Source organism: Ptychodera flava, chromosome 8 (assembly GCF_041260155.1).
Source record: "Ptychodera flava strain L36383 chromosome 8, AS_Pfla_20210202, whole genome shotgun sequence".
In the NCBI taxonomy this organism is placed as follows: Eukaryota; Metazoa; Hemichordata; class Enteropneusta; family Ptychoderidae; genus Ptychodera; species Ptychodera flava.
This window is the reverse complement of record NC_091935.1, coordinates 11,603,715-11,628,820: the sequence shown is the minus strand read 5'-3', so window position 1 is coordinate 11,628,820 and position 25,106 is coordinate 11,603,715. Positions and strand designations below refer to the sequence as shown.

Here is a 25,106-nt window from a genome sequence, read left to right as displayed (position 1 = left end):
CAGCAATTCGGAAGATATCGTCAGGGAAATATATTCACTCTGACGATTACCCTCTTTTTTGTTTACGAAATCTATGAAGATAAACATCGGTATCACATTGAACCCGGTTTCATCTGCAAACGGAAAACCGGCAGTATGTCAGGTCTTCAATGACACAGGGGCAATGGACATTTCCGAAACGATAGCGCTCCTTGACATTTTTTATCTTAGATGATTTTTATGACGGGCGTTGAAAAATTTCCGTCTTTTCTTCCTTTGGCAACATTTTTTTGCCACTTGCACCTCTCGGCGAGTAATGTTTACGATAATTTGACACACTTAATATCCGTCGATTGTGAGTAAAGCATTCAAATTGGTCGATTGCAGGGGGGAATTATCTAAGTCCTCGCTCCTTGGTGATGTCATAATAGATATATTGCATAGTGCCATATATTCATTGATCTCAAATTGAAATTGCTCCTAAAGAAACCACCGCTAAAGCACATTTTTCTGCACCACGTATCCCAAAGGCAAAACGTTTATATTAATACAGAGGCTGCCTAACGAGAAATTATCATTCTTATCAAACTATATTAACCATCAGTAACATTTCTGTTCGATTCACAATGATTCACTGTGTGTCGCACCGCAAAGGGTTGGTTTTAAAGATTCCAGTCGTACTCTAGGGTTGAAGGGAATTAACTTGACTGTGATTTATTCATTTTGGACATTACACCGTTGGCGTGTATAAATTAGTTCGTCCTTCATACTCTCATCACGTCTTCTACGAAGACTGGCAAACTTTTTACTCAGGGACCGTATTTACGCAAGTCTCGCGATGTTGGTTTGTAGAAAATAAGATGTTCATAATTGCTGTCGGCATCTTTTCGATGACATTCCATACTTCAAGTACCATGATGGTTGGGAGGGGGGTTGGGCGTTGGGTTAGTGAATTCCTACCGCTGAAAATTCCAAGACGAACGAACTATCTTCTTCTGCCTTTGGTGGGCCAATACTGTCAAAGTTTCAAATTTTAAAGAGTCGGTAGCTGTAAATATTGATAGTTTTTTTTACGATTTTTATTCCTAACGTCAACTGCAGGTTCTTTTTCTACTCCACATAGCATATCGGGATACACAACTTGTCAAATCAACCTGTACCCGATAATATAAACTGCTTTCTTTGATATTGTTGTTGACACGTCAATTCTGGTCCTGAATAGAATTGAAATATGAACAGTACAGAGCACTCAGCGCGTAGAAAGAGTGGGTGTTTAATAAGAGAAGAACAAGAAAAATATCATCAAAAGCTACCAACAGCTACTCACCATTTCAAACTCACTAAATCTATCTCAGCTTTCTCCATTTGAGTCTAGAGCTGGAACAAGTCTATTGACCGATGATATGTGGTGTACTCAATTTTTAATGAATCTCGGCATGCAACAAGCATAGAACCAAACTTCGGAGACAGACAAAATATTTTGAATCTTTTGAAAATTTTGATATCTATTGATTCAGAAATTTTACTATTAGCATTTTCACACCAACGGTGTTCCAGTCCGTCTTTACAACATGACAATCCCCAAGATCGTTCTCGCTTGGAAAGCTACTTGTTACAATTGCAGTTATAAAGCTGTATTGTTATTCGTTCCCTAGAAATCAATACTGTTTCCACCGTTAAGATGTTACCATGACGATCTGATTGACACTTAACTATGCATTGTACTAGTGTTCTCGGAACGTGAAACATATTGAAAAGCTTAGTATGAAGGTTGTGAACACATCTGGTATGCTGAACATGTATCTTTTATCGTTAACACTTGAATTCAAGTTAAATGATACAATTTCTGTGGTTGGTTAGGAGGAAGTTCAGTATTTAAAACCAACTCTGAACGTTAATAAATATGTTTGTCTTATCTCCATTAACCCTTTGAGCGCCAAAGTCTATTTTTGTCCCCTTTATAAAATAAACCCCAGTCAATTTTCTCAGATTTATGCCAAAATTTTGAGAGAAAACTGTAGCAAATGAAACGTGATGTCCATTTGGTCCAAAATTATCAAAACATTGCAGAAAAATTCAGAAAAATTGGTAAAATTTTGCACTAAAATTTTGATGGGAGAAAATAACAGCGCTCAAAGGGTTAATTATAAATATTTCTATTGTTACTTTGAAATAACTGCTGAGTGCGATGCAAAACATCACAACATTACGATTAGAGTTCGATAAGAGTACGATTAGATTGTTAGTAAGTACAAATATTGTGGTGCTTTTCCTGAGAAACTTAATCAATTTGATTTAAATAAGTTAGTGATGAAGCTGTTGAATGAGTAGTTCACTGAAAGTATTTGTTTTAATTTGCAATCGTCTGCTGGTATTAAAATTGAAACGGAAACAATGGAAACAAACTTGGTAAGATAGGAAATATTTGCAGCAATATTATCGGAGAAGAACGAGAGGGTCCTCTAACTTATACGATAAGCATGTTTTAAGAAAAGGAAATTCCATCTTGCATTCAAAGTTTTAGCATTCATTACATCATTGACCTGGCCGTCGCTTTAGAGTACCAATTTTTAAAAACCAACAGAGCTAAGCGCTTGTAATAGTCTTGATGAATCATAATAATATGCAAATACTAGTACCTCGTCTATGGCTCGCTGTTTTTAGTGGTTCTCTCATTCAATAGGTGTGTTCTTGTGTGCTCTACCAATTACAAAACCCGGCGACGTGTCATGTTCATTTTCTTCGATCAATCACATGCAACACATGCACGTGGTTTCCTAGATAGTTTTTAAGGATACTAGAGTTGCTTGAATCAGACTGGATGTTATACTTTGAAGGTTAATTATTTAGATCCCGCTAAATACATACAAGACGACTGATATAACATCATGGTTGAAAGTCAACTTTATTGCGGCTGAATAAAATGTAGCCAACTTGCGCAAACAACAAGCCAGAAGGGAAAAAACAAACTTACAAAATTCTAAATGAGAAAAGAGAAAAAATGCTGAGCATGCAAACTGTCCGCACTTCCAAGTATAGCAAGTGAAGAGGAGAACCTAGAGGTAGCCTCGTCCCAGGGTAACACTGGAAGTATAACCTCTCTCCAGGGCATTTAAATTACAGACTAAGTAAAAACAGGGTTGTTACTAGACATTATATGATACTTACTTTACCAATTTGAAAGTTGTACTTTTGTAATCTTGTACCAGAAGCAGCCTATTGATAGTAAAATTATGCATCCAGAGGGCGTACAGGAAATAAAATGTAATATGATGCTAGAAAGTACCTACTTGAACACTAACTTTTTCTTCGCGCTTTTATCGTCGCTTGGCGTATACGTGTCTCTTTTCCTTGGCAGCAATGGCTGCTTTTTGAAGAGGAGTTTCAGACTGTGCTTCTTTGAAGATTTCTCACGAAATCTTTAAACCCTCGGATGTGTTACAGTTTTTCACTTACATCTCAAGTTATTTGACGATCGTACATGCAACAGTTATATAATTTTGCAATTACCGTGTATATGGCATTTGTTAGAGAGTAAAATTCAATATTATTCATTTGAGACTGCTCTTGTCGCAAGCACATTACCGTTTGTTGAATATTGAATGCTTTACTTTGCAGAATAAAACCAACATCGGCGATAACATCAAAAGAGTCACTATTACTGTATTTTTTTGTGATGGCAAAGCAATCGTGGCATATTTTTTTTATCAACAGAACTATCAGTCGATTGAACGGAATCAACGAGCTTTTAAAATGTGGTTTTCTTTAATTCCTCCCCAGGCTTGTATGCTTTTGTCTATTGAATTTTACTTAATTTTGATATGAGCGTTCTTAAATTGTTACATTTGTGATTGATGTCTGTATGTATATGACTGCCGCAAGGCTTATTGCCCAAAATTTGATGCTAAAGATTGATCGATTGACTGACTGATTGATTGATCGATCGAGTAAAATAATCCTCGACCTGTATGAGCGAGTGAAATCTATGCATCAAAAGGCGGAAAGATATGAAATATAAGATGAGTGAGTGTGAGTGTGCTATCTTTTCTATCGAAAAAAAATCTGCAGTTAGAATCGTACCGGCAAAATGCCGGAGGCTGCCTACTGATAGTAAAATTATGCACCCGGAGGGTGCACAGGAAATGAAATGAAAGATGATGCCAGTACCTACTGGTGAACCAATTTTTTCTTCCCGCCATTATTGTCGCTTGGAGTATAAGTTCTTAATAGCAATGGCTGCCTTTTGAAAAGGAGTCTAACGCTGTGTAGCTTTGAAGATTTTTCCTACAAAATCTTCAACCCTCGGATATTACATAATCTGCTTGCTTTGCAAGAATATTGTCATCGTAATGTATAATTCTGATACCCAATTTGATTTGACATTTGCTGCGTTAAATGAAGTCCATTTCACTTATAATTCAAAACTATCATCGCATAATCTTCTACGGAGAGTAATATGTAATTTTGTGTGAAAATATAGACGAGACGAGTTATACCCGGCAGCAAACGTGAATTTTTACACTGTAATTTATTTCTTGATCTCTTCTTTATTTTCTTCAAGTCAATTTCCTGTACCACATCCTGACTGTATTTAGTATTAATTAGCGCTGGACGTGAGACCTTTAGTTATTTTTTATTTATCTATCTATTTATTGATTAATTTATTTATCTATTGTACTTTGGTATCAGCTCTCTGCTAATTTGAAAGAGTACTTGGCCAGGTCTCGCCATTCATCATCGATGAAAAGATTGTACTTCTGGTTCCAAAATATGACAGCTCTTCGTTAATAATGATTAAAATGGGTCCATAAAGTAAATGTTATTGATATCGGGCATACTGACCGCGACTTTCGAACAATACAATGTCCACATAATCGGTTAAAATTTCCATAACGTTTTGTCTACACTTACCTTCATCGTAAGGGATTGCGAAAGATTTTGTCGATTTGGAGTAAGAATGATTAGCATGGCTTGAGAATATTACCTATCTAGGACGCCTGTAATATTCCTCGCAATATTGTATAAGCTGACACTTGTGTTTCATTTGTCAATGGAATATAAACAGCATTGAAGTGGTATTGTAAGTTGGAATGTCCATATGTAGCCCAATTTTTAACTCTTGTCCTGCACAGAGAAAAAAACCTGATCTAAAACTGAGCGAGCCGTCCCGGCGCATTCAAATGATACCGGGAAATGGAAAGAACGTAAATATTAGTTGTCCATAGTGATCATAGTAAACTGAAATCTGAACTGGATAACAAAATCACCGTCTGACGAAAAGCATAAAATCTTACCTATTACAAGTCTATTTTATTGTTTGAAGACTGATAAGGAATCCACCAAACTCGGCAGGCAGCTCCTCCACTGAGTAAACTGATATGCCTGTACTGGAAAGTTTTGAAAGCGGGAATTAAATATTGCAGAGTGTAAAACATGATCTGTTTTCGGCCTTTTGTGTCCTGTCTTACCTTTGGTACTTGAATTATAACTAAACCAAATTGTGTTTTACACTCTCCAATATTTCATCCTTTTTTCAAAACCCTCCAATGAACTTGGTGCTGCTCGAAATGGTTTGTTCTAGTTCTACATAGAAATTTCAGGCTAATCACTTCCATGAGGTGCAGATAGTAATGTCATTACCACGTCTGATCCGTGGTAGAGTAACCGTTTTATGACTCTTCTGTAAATAGAGTTTCTGCTTGCGTCGGCCCTAGACATGCTTAATTAACAGTAAAGTGGCCATGGGTATATTTAATTTTTAAGATCCATTATATCCGACTGTTACAAATGAGGTATACTGGTGATGTAACTTACATCCCAATAGTCACCAATGAACAAAATACCATCTACCATGATTTATTTACCATGATTTACCATATGCTGCATTCATATTGTTTTGCATATCACAAAGGTAAACTGTGAATACTTTTTGTAGGTTCGTGAGTATATCCTGTTTCTATAGTATCCTACCCGTAACAGCAGCATGATAGTTTTTTCATAAATTTCGAACATGCAGAACCCTATCCATACATGAATATACCAGTTCGTTTGAATTGATGGAGCTGTATCTACCGAAGAGGGGGCAAGGCCGAGCGCCCTCAAGCGACAACTTTTGATATCTACCGTAATCTGTGTACTGACAGTCGTCTTCGCTATACTCTCATTCTAATAAATAAATTACGTTCCACTCTATTCATTCATTCATTAATGATGGATCAAGAAGTGGCAGCCAAACTTTCCACTTATATCTCCGTAACCCCGCCTTCACACCATTCATCAATGCCAAGTATCAAAATCACGTAAGGCGAAGACATCAATGTCTCCCTGTAAGTTCGAACCGAGAGAATTATAGAATCTCACACCCCAAGGACATTGGATCAGATTTGTCACTCGAGTTGGGAATATTTTGTCGCCGCAGGCGAGTGTGAAACAAAATATCCCCAACGAGTGTGAGAAATCTGATCCCAGGTCCTTGGTGTGTGAGATTCTTTTTCTCACATGACCACAAAATGCGTTAAATTCACACTGGAAACATTGAATGTTTAACTATATCGGCGACTATCCTACTTCGTGACCATCTATACCGTGTCACTAACGCAAACTCCGTGGTGAGTTCCACTGCCGATACTTCAATTTCTGCTTCAGACGAGATGTCCAACAAAAAATGTGCTATGTATTCCAAGTGTCTTATGTTCACCAGTTATTTGGAAAATTCGGCCATTTTTTGTGAGTCCTTTATCAATAAAATACAACATGATCTAAAATCTTGATAACGCTGTCGTCTGCCCCTTTACTCCGACCTGCTTAATTTGTAGTTCCTGTCCATGCACAGGCGCACGACGTCTTTTAAAATCACTTGTCTGTAATTTAATGTTGAAACATGCATTTATTAAAATCTGTGCAAACTGAAATCGTGCGGGCAGCTATTGAGACATATAGTGAACAGTGCCCCGTGCACGGCTGTGGCCGCTCAGCTCTATGTTAACGTTACTAACATTATACAAATGGCGAATTTCAAAATCATTTGTCTACAATTTTAATGTTGAAACATGCATTTTATTGATAACTGTGCGAACGGAAATCATGCAGGCAGCTTTTGAGACATACAGTGAGCAGCGCCCAAAACACGGCTGTGGCCGCTTGGCTGTGTACAAGACAGCCGAGCGGCCACAGCCGTGTTCTGGGCGCTGCTCACAGTATATCTCAAAAGCTGTCCGCATGATTTCTGTTTGCACAGTTGTTAATAAAATGCATGTTTCATCATTCAATTACAGACAAGTGGTTTTAAAATTCGCCGAGAGTATAAGTAACAGCAGAGCTAAACGGCCACAGCCGTGCACTGCACTGATTGGCACTGTTCACTGTATGCCTCAAAATCTGGTCGCATGATTTCTGTTTGCACATTTGTTACTAAAATGCATGTTTTCAACATTAAAAATTCAGATAAGTGATTTTAAAATTCGTCGTGCGCCTATGGTCCATGTGTTCCTCATCGTGCCATTGGATAATATTTTGCGCGTTGAACGAAAGGCTAATTATCATCCAATCAGAGCTCGTGTAATATATACTGCAGAGTGTGGGACCACAGGGGGCTCTTGCTCCTTGTTTATTTGTGGTCTGTCTGCCACGGTGTTTGTTTGTGTGATGTGTTTGTGTTCGTTTATTTGTTATGTTTAATAAAATAACAGCGAAAAGCTGTTTTGTTAATGTTTTTAATAAAGAGCAGTTTATTTGTTTGTTTGTTTGTTTGTATGTTTGTTTGTTTATATTAATTACCGATGGTTAGGGTTAGGTTAGGGTTAGGGTTGGACGTATTCACTCCCTCTATATATTCAGACATATAGAGGGAGTGAATACGTCCAACCCTAACCCTAACCCTAACCCTAACCCTAACCTAACCCTAACCCTAACCCTAACCTAACCCTAACCCTAACCTAACCCTAACCCTAACCCTAACCATCGGTAATTAATATAAACAAACAAACAAACAAACAAATAAATAAATAAACTGCTCTTTATTGACAAATATTAACAAAACAGCTTTTCGCTGTTATTTTATTAAAAATAACAAATAAACAAACACAAACACACACACAAACAAACACAGACACAAATAAACAAGGAGCAAGAGCCCCCTGTGGTGGGACGGGGTGCGTTCGATTATCTTACTCGAGGTGCCCTCGGGCGGCCCGGGGCGACCCAGTTTCTGTTCGATTATCGTGTGACGTCATTGTCAGGGTACCTCGGGGTAGATTTCACCGTCCCTGCTCGTCGAGTCGGGGAAGTGCGGGGCATGGCACTGCATAACAAACATGGCGGACGACAAACAGACAACATTAGTGCTCATGGAGAAAATCGCCCTATTGGTGTCTTTAGTTAATCAAAACAATTGACGTGACATAGTGGAGTTGTTGAAAATAAACAGGCAATAAAATAACTATTCTGTGGCGAAATCTTTGATTTTCGGGTGTATTGTTTTTGTCGTCTGACATTTTGTTCCCCCGTTAACGTTCGATTTTCCCACTTCCCCGGGGAGCCCCATCATAACATCATGCCGTCACTTAGGGCTCCCCGAGGATCATAATCGAACACAACCACGGTTTCAGGGAGTATGGGATCGATTTTTCGCACACTGTCGATCCCACGCAGGCAGCAGAAGTTGCAAATGAAAAATGACCTGAGAGTGAGTGCTACCCTCAGGGCAGCTCAGAGCGGAGTAAACGTGCACAACATTGAACGACGTCACAAATAATTTGAAAATAGTCCCAGTTCACGTTAGCGCGGGTAAGTACCATATGCCTGTCTAGTATGTCTGCTCTTAGGGCAGCTCTGATATACCTTATGCAATGCTGTAAAAATTAGGAATGTACGTCTGCCCTCATGGCAGATTAATAAATAGGATAAGAAATCTACATGTATGTCCGCCCTGAGGGCAGCTCTGATATATTGCCGCCCTCGGGGCAGATTGGTAGATATACACTTATGCAAGGCTGAAAGGATAGGAAATGTATGTCTGCCTTGAGGGCAGCTCTGATATACCCTATGCAATGCTGTAAAGATTAAGACTGTACGTCTCCCCTGAGGGCAGCTCATATATATTGCTGCCCCAAGGGCAGATTGGCAAATAGGACAAGAAATATATGTCCGCCCCCTGAGGGCAGTTCTGATGTGCACTGTGAAATGCTGTAAGGATAGGAAATGTATGTCTGCCCTGAGGGCAGTTCTGATATATGGCTGCCTTTAGGGCAGACTGATGGATAGGATAGGAAATGTATGTCTGCCCTGAGGGCAGCTCTGATTTTTTTGCTGCCCTCAGGGCAGATTGGTAGATAGGATAGGCAAAGTATGCCCTAAGGGAAGATCTGATATACACTATGCGATGCTTTAAGATAGGAAATGTATGTCTGCCCTGAGGGCAGCTCTGATATTTTGCTGCCCTCAGGGCAGATTGGTAGGTAAGATAGGAAATGTATGTCTGCTCATAGAGCAACCCTGATTATATTACTACGCTCAGGGCAGATTGGTAGATATACACTATGTAATCCTCTAAGCATAGGAAATGTATGTGTGCCCTGGGAACAGCGCATAGCCTATATATATATATATATATATATATATATATATATATATATATATATATATATATATATATATATATATATATATATATATATATATATATGCCCTTAGGACAGATTAGTAGATAGGATAGGAAATGTATGTCTGCCCTTAGGGTAGCTCTGATATATTGCTGCCCTCAGGGCAGATTGGTATGCGAACTGGGACTATGTTCAAGTAATTTGTGACGTCATTAAATGTTGTGCATATGTTTACTTATTCCGCTCTGAGCTGCCCTCAGGGCAGCGCTGCCCTCAGGTAATTTTTCCGTTGCAACTTCTGCCACCTGCTCGATCCCACACTCCTAGCGGCCAGGAATATGAGAAATGATATATTTCTCAAAGCGGAGTTTCACATACTAGTCTCGCGCTCAAGCATGGTTCTTGTTTACATATGTATTTGATCGTAGAACTAACCTATGCATCCCAAATAACATCCGAAAAAAAAATCCAAAGTTATCGGCAACTTTAAATTTTACCGTCAGTAATGATATTCAATTGCAATAAGCCTTACGTAAAATTTATTTTGCGTTGACGTTCTTCGTTTTCCACAAGCCTGCTTCAGAAAACACAAGATATTTTTTTCTATATATAAAATACTTGATAAACGTTCTTGTATACTTACGTAAGCTTATATCACTGATCACGGTCCGAACCGTGCGAATATGAACGGACACCACATTATGGTGTACGTAGCGTATATCTAATGCAGTGTTCCATATACGTTCATATTTGTGAATATACAAGAACGTATATCAAGTATTTTATCTATCTATGTATATCAGCAGTGGTTGAGGGCGCTGTCCATAGCTCGCAATCTTGGTGCCGCTTCTGTAATTGTTGATACAATGTGAATGTTTCAATTCCGTCGACCAATAAAAAACGAACATGACAAATGCATATTCCAATATGGCAATATAAATAGATAAAAATTATTGCACATCTAATTTAGTGTTTTCACGAATCTATTTTATTCATTTAATCTACATTGTGGTATGCTGCTTTAACTGCTTTGTGTGCCCAAACATAATTGTTGCGAGTTTGACGCACACCACATTGACACCATCTATAAAGAAATTACATTTCCTGCGTACCAGTTTCTGTTCTTGACATTTCGTTTTCCTTGCGTAAAAATTGTTCACGTGTCCGACTGTTGGGTTGCCTGCCCTCTACGGTGACTGGATAACAAAAATTATCTACATGTCATGATGTGCTTATTGAACTGGTGGACTGTCGCATTTGTGGACATCATATCCAAGGAACTTGACCACAAATCATCAAAGAGCGACACGCTGATGTCATCAACAGGACAGTTTAGTCTCATCCAAGTACAATACCTGAGAATGATGACTGTGTATTGGTCTACTTGTTGAAAGCTTTTGCGAGAAGCTATCCTTTCTCTTATACGAATGACGTTCAACGCTCCCTTCCGACACCGGTACCACTACAGCTCTATATCAGTTAAGCTAGGTCCGGTTGAATACGACTAATTTGCCGACTAATTTCAAACATTTAAAATTTTCTTGTATTCTTATCAAAGCGACACAGTCACTATGCTGCGCTTACGGGTTGGTAAATCAACTTATTAAAGAAAACAATTTGTGGAACCTAATCAACTAGCCTAATAAAACACAACGTTAACAGGTTGAAACGGTGAAACGAAATTTCAAGATGATTGTTATGCAAAGGTCATGCATACAAAATCTTTAATCTTAATTTTTAGAAAAACATAGTCGTTCGCAAATTAGAATCATTTTCGCAGAGTCTAATAATGCGTAATATGGGTGATATCGATTTTAATGTCACACACCTACATGTAGATAGTCAATGCTATGTCGCTACGGGACAAATGCCCCCACGAGTTGAATGGCAATTAAATGCTGGTGCTCATAACGACTGGTATTTGACTGACGGCAGCCCCTTCATTTATATCATTTAATTTTAAAGCATGATATCATGTGTAAATGCAAAACAAGAATTTTCGTAAACCTATTACCCGCATCGTGTATCATGGTCAGACACTTTCAATTTGCTACACTTTGTCCAGTTTAGATCTGCGAAAGGGGGGAGAACATTACGGGGAAGGATGTATTCAACAACATCGGAACGTAGTCGGAGAAGAAATACAAAGAAAAATATGCAAATAATTTCACTTCGTTATGGAAGCCTTGCAGATTTCACTGAAAGGAAGCGAGGCCATTGTGCCTTCCATAATGGCTCTTCAAAAAGCGGTTATGATTTCAAACTTGAAGCAGCAGTAAATTGTTACTTCTTCCATTTCCCTATTGTTGTCGGCATGATCAGACAAATCGTCTTATCGGTAGTTAGCTGACAATACAAAATCGATCATCCAATGTAGATGACGGCTGGAGGTCAATGAACCCCCTATTGAATTTATTCACTATTTTCTATGTAAGGCATAATCATAGGGCTGCTGCTTGTGTAAATGATAACCTAGATTAGGTCGTTTTGTTGAAAAAAATGTTACGACGTATCTAGTATCGACTTTGGAAACATTTCAGGGTTTGTGTCAACAGAAGCTACGTCTACTATACTCCAGTTTCATCATAAGTATAAACAAATTAACCGTACCGCGTCCGTGAGAATGCAACACAGCATTCCCGAGGGCCTATAAGTTGCCCCAAAATATTCTGTTTCACTGGGCCCACGAGGCCATTGTCTTACCGCTAGGAGCAACATACAGGCCCCAGGCGAAGACATCACACGTTGTTCCTCAAATATAGCCAGTCAATATGTTTTGTATTTTAACATAGTCGCAGGCCACGTAGATGGCACTTTCAAGCCTATCCATTTGTTTGTCAGAGACAAACAAAACAAAACAAAACATCACACTTATTCGTAAATTGACTAATTGCAGCAGAGATTTCGGATGAAGTGTGCACGTGTTTCAATAATATTAGAGATTTTCCACTCATATAAGGTACGACTGTCATAATTTAAACAAATAACACGAGGAACAAGTCACATGACACACATGACACACCCCCCACTTGTTAATGGGTACTTTAATTACAAGTCCTCGGAGAGACTAGAGTCCTGTTCATTAATTAGGTCTGTGATTAAAATACTCCAATATAGATGGGATTTAATGGCCGACAATGATCGAGTTCTATGGTGGTGAAAACATAAAACCAATGTTGGCCGCCATCCTAATTACAAAAGGTCATTAAAAATGAGTCAATTAGTAAGTAATCGACAGGATGATGCCAAACATTTTTACATTCCATCGTAACACTGACAGATCACAGGTACCATATTTCATAAGCTTAAAGTTTGATGCAGTGCTTCTGGACATTCACCCTAAAAACAAAATTCATCATGTAAATGCAAATTAGCAATTAATTTAAACGCTACTGCTAAGTGTCATTGAGATCAACATCTGTGCCAAGTTCAATCAAATTTGATGCAGTATTTGTTGACATATCACTCTAATTAGGAAAGTTCATTATACATATGCAATTACAAATTAATTACCATGACACTGCTAAATGTCTTTATTCACTGTTACAGCAATATGACCTTAACATCTGTACCAAGTCTCGTGAAATTTGATGCAGTATTTCTTGACATATCAGCCGAATAACGAAAATTCAATAATTGACATGATACTACTACATGTCGTGAAACAAACTGATGTGCATATGTATGACGTAGGTCACTGTCCTTGTACCAACTTTAAATGATATTGGTGGAAATCTGTCTGAGTTATGGCTCTGTACATGAAAAAATTGTAACGCTATGGCCGCCACACGGCCATATTGGATCATATCATGAAACATATTGTATGTATGACAATAGTCAATGTCCTTGTACCAACTTTGAATAAAATCAGTTGATACATGTCTGAGTTATGGTTCGGAACATGAAAAAAATCATACAAAAATCGCCGCCACGCAATCTTATCGTAAAACAAATCGACATGCATATGTATGACACAGGTCAATGTCCGTGTACCAACTTTGAATAAAATCAGCTGAGACGTTCGCGCGTTCGAACGTGTGAATAGCGTGACGGCCGGTCAGAGTGAAAATCTCGAGTAGTCCTTGGAAAATCAGCTGAATTACGTAAACGAACCAGAGATTTGTTCACAAAAGGAGTTAGGGAATGAACAATAATCAGAGTTCAGGCAGGTATAGGTCATTTTATTGAATTACACTCACTTTGGTTTATTTTACCGTTCAAAGTTCCGACACAAGTGGTGTCGTCGTAGTGGACCAATTTTCGCCGCCGCCAGTTGGCCCGCAGCTATACGTGGCGGGGTTGACCTTTTGATGACCCGCATAGACACACGCTACCCCGCCGACAGATAGCTGCGTTTCCACAGCTAGTATGACACAAGTCAATGTCCTTGTACCAACTTTGAATAGAATTGGTTGATACATGTCTGAGTTATGGTTCGGGACAAGAAAAAAATCGTAACAAAATGGCCGCCACGCAGCAATATTGAATTGTATTGTGAAACCATGGAGGTAGACCTCCATGGTGAAACAAATGGACGTGCATATGTATGACAAAGGTTGATGTCCTTGTACCAACTTACAATAAAATTGGTTGAGATGCGCCCGAATTATGACTCTGTACATGAAAAAAATCGTAACAAAATAGCCGCATGGCGGCCATGTTGGATCGTTTCACAAAATAAATTGACGTACATATGTATGACATAAGGAGTAATCTTTGTACCAAGTTTGAATGAAATCGCTGCAGGCATCCTTAAGATATCTGCGTGAACGGACGGACGCACGGACGGACGGACGCAAATGGGCAAATGGGTTTTAGAAATGAAAATTCTTTTTGAAATGCTCAATTCTTTTCCGTACTGGAGCCTTTCTTATATAAATATTTGAAACTGCAACACAATTTCCTCTCATCTTTGCCCTGATACATGACTGGTACAGTATTACAAACTTACAAACCAACTGCTAATAGCGCTGGGTAGGGTCTGTCAATAGGCAGAGATAGAGTCAATAACATGAGAGGAACTGGCAATTACATCCGCAGACCCTGCGTATTGATGTGACACCATCTTCGTTCTCACACGGACTCACTGTGGAGCCTATACATGCCTGAACTCAATGTTCATGTTAATAGTCTAGTTCCATTCTTTAGTGAGGAAAAACGATGTGGATCACGAAAAGACGGTGACCTGAGCCAGCCACATTGTATTTTCCTGACTTGAAACCTAGCTGCCACAAAGCAGAAGTGCTTGTCACATCTCTAACGATGGTTTCCTTTCGTACCCAAAGTTCATATGTACATAATAACCATCCATACAACCAGATTTGTGAAAAAAATGAAAAGAAAAAAGAATGATGAACAATCACGATGTGCTAGTTCCCCACAATCATTAGAATTTGCGACACGTGAGTGACCGATGTTTTTCAATTTACTTGCGAGATTGTTCGATTTGTATTGCTCTGTACTTCTAGAGATACAGAATTTAATTACAGGAATTATCCAAATGTGCAAATTGTCGTTTACCTAACACTTCGACAAGACCTAACTTCTTTCATAATACGCAAATAGTGTGTCTGTGTAATATATTTATCAACCTTCATTTAACTTGGTTCCATTTTGCGGTATTATCATTCGGCCCTTAAAAATTGGTCACGCAGACTAGCCTCGCTTTCTGCCAACCACGCCCATCAACATTTCGCAACATATCTGTCTAAGTCTAAACATTCTGTATGCTAAATTGCTAAACATTCCGCATGCTAAATTATTAAATATTAGGCAGAACACTTCTTTACAGCTGTAAATATACAGCCAAATAGAGAAAGTATATTAAAGGCCCAATAGCTGTATCTTTTATCATACTGCCAAACTAAAACAAAATCGCGGGAATGTACTCATTGAGGGGCGTTTATACAAGTATAATAAACTGACCACTGGGACTGCATGTGCAATTTTTAGCAAGATAAATAATAAACGTTTGGCCAATCGTAAAATGGCGCCCTCGTGCAAATAAAGCAAAAACACAGTATGTCGTGCATATATCCCTCGAAATCTTCACAGAAACAGCAGAGTAGTCAAATATAATCCATAGTGCTGAATTTTTTCCACTTGGACATCATATGCTTTGTTTTCTTTGTAATATTACCATGTACCATCAAAGCTGTGTTCTAGCCAGTAGTTAGGGAGTGATATAGCGTCGATTTTGTAGAACTTACTTTCAAAGAATCAAATACATTCGGTATATGATGCACAGTTCTTGAAAAGATGCGTGCAATGATAAGAGACATAGCAAGTTTTTGCCAGTCATACAAGTTTTATCTGCTTTATACTGATACAATCATGTTTACATATAAGTTAGTCTGTAATATATGGGTATATACTATACAATACATGTACCACTGAATAACAAAATCATACCATCTTTTTGTACATGTTTAGCCTTAGCATTTCATTTGTGAATTAAGTAATGTTCTATGGTAATGTAATTTATTCCACCACATGCACATTTGGATGGTTCGATTTAGAAATTACCGTATGTCATATTAATTATATTGTTTTGGGTTTCTGAACTACTGGTACAACGCTACGAATATAACATACCAGACGATATATTAAGGTAGTGTGCGCCTCGTAAGTGAAGACGTAAACTTTTGCTCAGACTTTCCTTAGGGAATCTTTTAACCATTCTCTTTCAAAATGAAGAATAAAAATCGGGGGTCACCGTACAAATTTTGGTACTAGAGAGACAAATAATCAAAGATTTACCGATATTTAAAATTCAAAACGGCCGCCGTCCCTGTATTAACTCTATGGAGAAATAAAAATAAATTTTCTAATTTCGAAAAGCTAAGCCGGTGAAAAGTTTTCTTACACCAAAAGCTTTAAAATAAACCCCTACAAGTGGTATATTAGAAAAAAGAGTTGGAAAAGTTTTTAGAGTCCGAATATCTGTCCCCGAGGCGCTTAATGGGGACTAACTTACATCTGCACAGGCCCACAAATGACTCAGAGGTAAACACGACCACGGATCTGATATTTGTACGAATCGGGTGCGTTGTAGCAGAAAGATACTTCACAAAGAAACACCGAGATTGTGCTTATAAGAGGCTGTCTCGTTGCTTTTTACACTTGACAAGTGACATGGGTCAATGTCCAGTACTCACATCCAGCTCCTTTGTCGTTCGGAACGCTTGTTTACTTCTGCTAATAATTTGCTGGTAATGGGCGTAATTAGGTAATTTGCTTTCAAAGAGAGTAATAAGGGAGAGCTTGATTGTAGAAAGTTGGCAGCAATAGTATTTATTTTATATCTGGTATTAAAGTTATTTGATAGACGTTCAAAACGTCGGATTACTTTTATCTGGATAGGGTATTCTGTAGAAGCAGAAGGCTGAATAAATTACCTTTAGGAAACTTAAATTGCCATGATATAATTTATTCGAAAAGTATTGCTGAGAGTTTGACAAAACCTTCCTCTAAACTATTCAGTTGTTCCCATCTAAGTTAAATCATAAGGAATTCTTCGTAGAAAAGTTAGTAATCATACACAGCGACGAACTTCTTGACTCTAGAAATCGGTATTTTTGTGCGTCAGGGTAAATATGTAGGACTCGAAATTTAGATTGGTGACGTGTAGATAAGACTCCGTGCATGTTGTTTTGCTTTTTGCTATTTCTTGTCATGGTGACAACACGCTTCGGTTTTTACTGTACAAGACGATTCAGAACAAGCTAAAGATTTGTATCCCGAGGCTGTCAAACGCGGAATCATTGAAACCTGGTTCTTTCAGTTGACGCCGAACGCTTCAAAGTGCTCGCCGTCGTTGATGCCTGCAACTGCGCTAATGCACGTGCACATTTGTCCCGTTTACGCGCCGATCTTCGCACGTCTTGTTCACATCCCTATTCACATAAATCTTTCAGTAATTATTCTATGTTGGCAAATTTGGCAGAATTTGGAAAATTCCTCGACTTTGAAACGTTTGTAGTTGGGGGTTGCTTACTATAGGTACTTTATTTTATCAAAACAGACGTTTCAATTTGGAGTCACTCGACTCTTTCAGACGGCTTGCCTAAAAAATCCCAACTTTTTAAAGCCTATATAAACTTTCATGTTTTCTTGGATACTATACTTTTCATTAGCAATTATTACGTCGCAATTTGTTTCGGTTTCCCACTAAATTTGAGGGAGGATCGATTTTGTAAAATCGTATCCAATAAACACACTCTTGAAATATTGAAGGGACTTTGTGACTGAAGCCACCGCTTTTGAGAAGCGGTATTATGTAAGCAATTCGCTTTTGTAAGTTGCTGTGTCTATCTATCGGCGCCCCTTTTCTAAAAGTAAAAAGCTTTTTAATCAAATAGTCTAAGAGAAGCTGGATAGTCAAACAGGGTCTTCGCTCAATTAATTTGACATGCCTTTATGTCAAAATATGTAAATTATTCAAGATAAAGTCACGATTAATATCGTCCACTTGTCCATCAATATAAGAGGCCAGAGTATAAATATTGGAAGCACGGTTTTTGACATCAAATCGTCGAGCATACTATCACAGCAAACTTAAGATTGCCAGTCATGGCTCAAAACGACACTTTTCGCGACGTTGGCGGCAAAGTTGGAGGACCGGACAACAGTGTATTTCGTTGGTTACTGGCTGGTATCAGTTTAGGGAACAGTTTCCTAATTGTTGTTGGTAACTTGCTGGTCATCGCCGCCATTTACCGCCGAAAGCATCTGGCCAACTCGGTCACAAACCATTTCATTGCATCGGTGTCCGTCTCAGATATCTGCGTGGGAGTCTTGTTCGTCCCAATCAGGGTCCTCAGCATTTTCGGGATTGACGGACTCAGCAATGAGTTCCTCTGCGACTCTGTGATGACCGTATCATGGTCCAGCCTTAATTCGACTATATTCTCGCTCCTCAGCATCGCCATCGACCGCTACCGTGCCATTGTCACCCCGATGAAGCGGCAGATTTCCATCAAGCAAGCTAGGATGATGATCCTGTTGACTTGGCTCGCCTCTTTCGTCTACTCCTGCAACCAAATAGCGACCCATGGTGTCATCCCGAAGACATTCGAAGTCAATGGACAGAACGTTACTTTGCTGAGGTGTGACTTCATCGAGTCGGAGAACGAAGTGAAAATAGTCGCTCTCACTGACTTTTTTCTCGTGTACTTCATCCCTCTCGTTGTGATATCCATTCTATACGCCAAAATGATTAACGTTCTGTACTTTGGAAACTCTCCAAATGACAATTCTCGAAAGCGAAAAAGAAGAGCGATAAAGATGCTTATCATTGTAGTGGTGATATTCGCAATAGGATGGGGCCCACTTCGAGTAAGGCGCATTCTCTTATATTACATGCCCGACCTGGTGCCCGAGGCTCAACACCGAATCATGCAGATGGTCACAGTCACCATCGCCCTGGCAAACAGCTGGATCAACCCATTCATCTACGCCATCTTTGGCAGCAACTTTCGCCGAGAGTTCGCCAACATCCTCAGCTGCGGACGCCGGAGCGATCAGATCAAAGCCAAGAATTCTGTGAAGAGCGTGCAAAAAGTGGTCGAAGAGAAAGCCCGACACTCTCGGTTTGAAGACAGCAGTGAACACGTTACTCCTGTGAGAGAGAAAGACCCAGAGAGCTATGTTACACATCAGGGTGAGAGTGGCATAAACACAATCAAAGCCGGAGAAGAAGATCCCGGTAATGGTTTCCACTCTGACGGTCGTAAGAACCCTGCTTGAGAAAATTAAACAAAATGTCCGAATGAAGTCGTGAAACGCATATAGCATGCACTTAGTATAAGAGATACTTTTTCAAAAGTTGTCAATTATTTGAATCACATAATCTTAAAGGCCAGTCCCAGATCTTAAAGCATTTTAGGATTTATCGTACTGTGAAATTGATACTTTGACATTATTAATTTGTGTCAGACCGATTTCATTGAATTTCGTCACAGAAGAAAAGCCAGGTGAACTTGAGAGAAAATTATGGACTAATTTGATGAAATAACTCAGATTTAAAGTAATGAAAAATGTGATTTTCATTGAACAAAATTGACGTTGGTTCTTTCAAAGCCGTCTTTATTATAAGCTGATAATAGAAAAGTGAAGTTTTCCATCAAGACATTAGGACAAATATGTTTGACATTTAAGTTTGAATACTGAATGTAGCCATTGGCATAACAGCGACTCTTTACAACATTTTGCGATCGAGCAATTATGTTCTCACCATTTCATTTTGTTATCTTTTGTTTCATTAAAACCCATAAAGGTTTTACATCAACTCATCTAAACAAAAGTGTATGAGAAAACTGACAAATCTGATAAATACGTTAGGGTTATAATGTGTTCAAAAGTTCTTAATCTTTCAGGGTAATTTCATATGCCCTTCGTCTATTTCGTGTTTTCAGCTTAATTCATAGTTTAACAGTGCAATTACAAGCACTTTTGTTTCGCTCAGCCAGTTCTTGTGAATGAACCATTTGCCAATCAAAACCAATGAATTTACAATGTTTGTAACAAAGTTGAAAATGATATGACAGTCAAGTAAATCAAAATATCTATAAAACGATTATCTTATTAATTTGCTCTTTAGTCCAAGTTGACTAAGGTAACAAGCGGTATTCAAAAATTCTTTGGATTCATTTATTAGAATCAAAACATGTTCGTAATATTCTTTGTGTCAGAACTAATTCTTGCAGCGTGTTTTTACATTTGATACAGTTGATACACGCATGTAATAACATTGTCTAAACATTGTCTCTAGTTATCTTTAACACCCTCTCCTGCAATAAAGAAAAGCGGATAACTTTTTACTCCACTCGCCGATGAAGATCGTTCGCACCCGATATAGATCGATGAACGTCGACGACTAACAACAAACTACGTCAAGTTGCCATCAAATTGGCGACAAGTGTTAAACAACAGTATCCCATTACATGTGTTAGTATAGCCGCAATTAATTCTTCAGTAGTAGAGTTTAGCAACTTTAAGAAAACAACTCTCATCTACTAGTATCCTTCATAACTTGTTCACTATGGTCTAGGTATTATCGTTCAGTTTCCATAAGTCAACTGTAAAATTTTAATCGTAAAAAATGCCTCAATCTCAATCAACAAATGTCGACACAAATAACGCAGATTATTAATAGGTGTGATCGAGGACGACCAAATAGGCACAAACGAACACCGTCGCTCTTTCAAAAATGGAAGATAATCATCGCCATCGATGCTGTAGAGCGAAAAATAAAGGTGTACAATTCGGTAACGCTGATGATTGACAATGTTTGAAAAATTGTACTTTTGCTAAAATCATATTGTTAGGGATATATATTACAGATATAATTAATATTCCGTAGTGGCACTGTTTGTTGGTTTGAGTCTTCAAGTGATGGTTGTATTACAATTATAACAAGATGGACATATAGATTATGTGAAGATAACTGTTGTAGTCATAACATTGTGATATGAGTCTATATTGTTATCATTTATGATAGTATTTAAACGGATAGCTTTATTACTTGTATTCATAATCATAGGTGTATTTTAAATGTTTTCAACGACACTGCCGTAGTCCTTACTTTTACCTTAGTCGGGGTTATTTTGTATTGCTTATGATAATGATGAACAATGATAATTAGAAGGAATTGTACGATTAACCGGTTTTGGAAGCTGAGATTGATTTTCCAAATTTCATTGGGTTGTACGATAAATAGATAGAAACTTGATGAATGTGTTAAGGTTTTACATAGGCAAATTAATATTATTCATATGTTGTCTTTTAAAGTATTATGCCTGTATTGTTTGTATTTGCCGCTGCTGATAATGACGATGATTATGATTGTCGTTGTTGTGATGTTGTTGTTGTTGTTGTTGTTGTTGTTGTTGTTGTTGTTGTTGTTAAATATAAAAAGCATTGCAAACTTGCTCCTTCTTTATAGACTTGAAGCCGTAGTACAAATTCGAATAATTATTGCTGTTGTATTTTAGATGTAAACGCAGAGACCAGGCTACAATAATCCTATGTAACTTTGTTACTGAGATCTGGTTGGTTAATTGTATTGTGAGATATTTAACATGACTTTCTAGTAACGATTTTACATACAAATTCAATATCGTACTTTCAGTACGTAGGTTAATCACTTTGTCGATGAGCATGTAAACTGTTCACTGTAGCTTTAAAGTTTTCACCACTCTGTTATAAAAAAACGGTCCATTACTTCAAGTGTGTTGAAATACAACTATAAACCTTGCCAACACAACACGTATAATACAAAATACATTGGTATCGCTCTAAAGAACATTAAACATTACACAAACTGTTAGAGTTGATATTTCGACATGTTTTGGGAGTAGTACTATCATGGCATGCTATTTTACAAATATATTCCATTTAAGGGAAAAAGATTCTCTCTTTTGATCGCCAGTCAGCTAAACCATGTGATACATTTGTAAGTGTGTATGTTTACACACATTCGATGACGTAAATAAACATCTGGACCACAAACGTGCATATTATCGAATATTTCATTGCCTCCTTCTTTCCCACAAAACTGTTGGAAATCATTTCTGGGAAACTTACTCGAAATAGCTGCCGCTTCAGCATTAACTGCTCACATATTCTTCATAAAAACTTGATGATGCCCTGACGAGCTAGATAATCACGGAAATGGAGTGCTTCAGCATGCTCGAATGATCGACATTTGAATATTTTATTTCCGAGACATGATCAGGCATGATCATTCAGTGAATGAATTAGCAAACACCGAATCATAACCTTACAAGCAAGGACAATTCAAGGAGCAGACTATTGAGCAAGTTTGCTGAAAATGTGTAGGTTTATATTTTGCATATTTACGAAGTAGGCGTTGTATGCGATTACAGTATATTATATTATATTATAGCTTTGTCAAAACAAGTGACGTCACCCTCCGGATTATTAGTAATAACGTTTCCAATTAAAGAGCCCAAGATGTCACCTGTGACAAAGATATGTACGGTGATCATTTACTTAGGCCGAAGATGTTACCTGTAACACAAAAAAAATGTACGGTGACAATTTGCGTATCCCTTGACAAAATGGATATGTGCTACACAGGTGTTAGCTCCGGAGTGTGATTAAATGCTTCAAATTTCAAATAAGAAAGTGGGCCGACTCGCAGCGATTTCGAAGCTGTTATCCAATTGGGTGGCTGAATCTTACCAATATAATGAAAACAATACAAATAGACTCCCTAAGTGGCTGTGAATAGTGACAATCGACCAATCAGATATAACCTTGCAAACACGCTGCGAGTCAGCCGAAGAAAGTCAGTGCAGGAATGACCTAGGTGGTTCACGTGAGAATGAATTCAAAATGTCTGATGTACCTGAACCAAAGACTGGCTTTGTTTAAAAGGGTGTCATACATAACTCGCTGTCTGTGTATGATCCAAAACATACTTTTTTACTTTGCTTAGATAGCTTCCTCAGCTTTACTTAGTGTTGTTTCAATTTGTCATAGTTTAATTGCAAAGAGCAGGAAACGAAAACAAACAGACAGACACGAATGCAGGGTCATGCAAATCAAGCAAATATTAAAATTTTTATGGGGCATTGTTCGGCTTATTTTGCTCTGTACTTTTTGAGATACAGAATTTAATTACAGGAACTATCTAAATGCGCGAATTTTTGATTACTTTATACTATGACATGACCTTACTTCTTTCATCGCGCAAATAGTGTACATGTTTATATATTAATCTAACTTCATTTAATTTGTTGGAAATTTTGCCGTAATAGCATTCGGTCTTCAAAACTGAGTCACCCAAAGTAGCATAGATTTCTGCCAGCCACACCCGTCAACATTTCGCAACATATCCTTCCCAGCCTAAAACTTGTGTTGGCTAAATTGCTAAGCCTTTTGTACGCTAAATTTAAATTACTAAACATTCTGTATGCTAAGCATTCTGCATCTCATCGCTAAAATGCTACACTTTCTGCACACTAAATGCTACATAATCTCTATATCAACTTGTTGAACATTTTGCATGCAAAATTGTTACACATTCTGTATGCTATTAAAATTGATGAACATTAGGCTGAGCACTTCTTTAGATATACAACCAAATAGAGAACGTGCATTAAATCACTAATTTGACCAAGGTTATGTACTACCCCTTTATTAATCTCTTTCTTCATTTTCTTTACTATCGATATTGTTGGAGACTATTACCCATTAGATCAATAGTAAATTACCAACTGAAAGTACTCCGTCTTCTTATACGTATTACGGAGCTCTTAGGAGAGGCAACCTCACAAATGATGGACCATTAAAGATATGAGCTAGGCAGTAGCTAGGGAGTGATATAGCGTCAATTTTGAAGACTCACCGACAAAGTAATAAAGCATAAATGATGCGAGGTCTTGAAGTGATGTGCCCAGTGATAAGAAACATTATCAGTATTTGTCAGCAGTGCAACTTTTATCTGTTTTATACTGATACAATGATGTTTATATAAGTTAGTGTATAATATAGGGGTATGTACTGCACTGTACCACCGCATAACAAAATCATACCATATACTTGAGTAGCCTTAGCGTTTCATTTCTACTTCATGTCAATGTAATTTATTCCACCTGTCAAGTACTTGTTACTTATTCCACTTGTCAAGTGATGCGGGTCAATGTCCAGCGTTACATTCACCTCCTTTGTCGCCCCGAACGTTAGTTTATTTCTGCTTATTATCTGCTCGTAACGGGCATAATTCTATAAAGGTAATTGGCTTTCAAGGGGAGTAATAACGAAGAACATGATTACAGAAAATTGACAACAATAGTATTTAAAAGACTATTGGTATTGAAGTTCTTTGACAGAAGTTCAAAATCCTTGATTGTTTTTACCTTGATAGGCTACATGTATTACGGGTACAATAACTATAATATTTGTAAAATTGTGCTTCTTCTCTTTCTTTTTGTCGAGTAGAAGGCTGAATGAATTATCTTTAGGTAACTTAATTCGTTAATTCGCAAGATATGATTCAATTGAATAAGCAATTTAAAGCTGAGAGTTCGACAGACCCTCCGCTAAACTATTCCATGGTTCCTGTCTATGTTAAATCTTAAGGAATCCTCCGTAGACACAGCGTCGAACTTCTTAACCCTGGAAAGCGGTGATTTGTGCGTTAGAGTAAATATGTATGACTGGAAAATCAGATCAGTGACGTTTAGTTAAGACTCAGTGCATGTTGTTTTTCTTCTTGCTGTTCTTGTCATGGTGACCACACGCTTCGATGAGAATGGTTTGTACTGTACAAAGCGACTCAGAACAAGCTGAAGATTTGTATCCCGAGGCTGTCAAAGCTCGAGTAATTGAACCATAGTTCTATCAGTTGAACCCAAACGCTTCAACGTGCTTATGGTCGTTAATGCCTGCAACTGTAGGCTAATGCGTGTGCACATTTTTCCCGCTTACGCACTTTAACCGCACGTTTTGGTCCCTCGTTATTCACATAAATCTTTCAGTATTGATTCTCTTCGGGCAAAG

The 25,106-nt window shown here is 38.0% G+C and overlaps 1 protein-coding gene across 1 annotated transcript; it reads left to right on the top strand.

Moving 5' to 3' along the window:
• Positions 1–18,149: 18,149 nt before the first annotated feature.
• LOC139139517 (galanin receptor 2a-like) lies at positions 18,150–19,325 on the top strand. Its single transcript, XM_070708430.1, has one exon. The coding sequence runs from the start codon at positions 18,150–18,152 to the stop codon at positions 19,323–19,325; it is 1,176 nt and encodes a 391-aa protein (XP_070564531.1).
• The last annotated feature ends 5,781 nt before the right edge of the window (positions 19,326–25,106 follow it).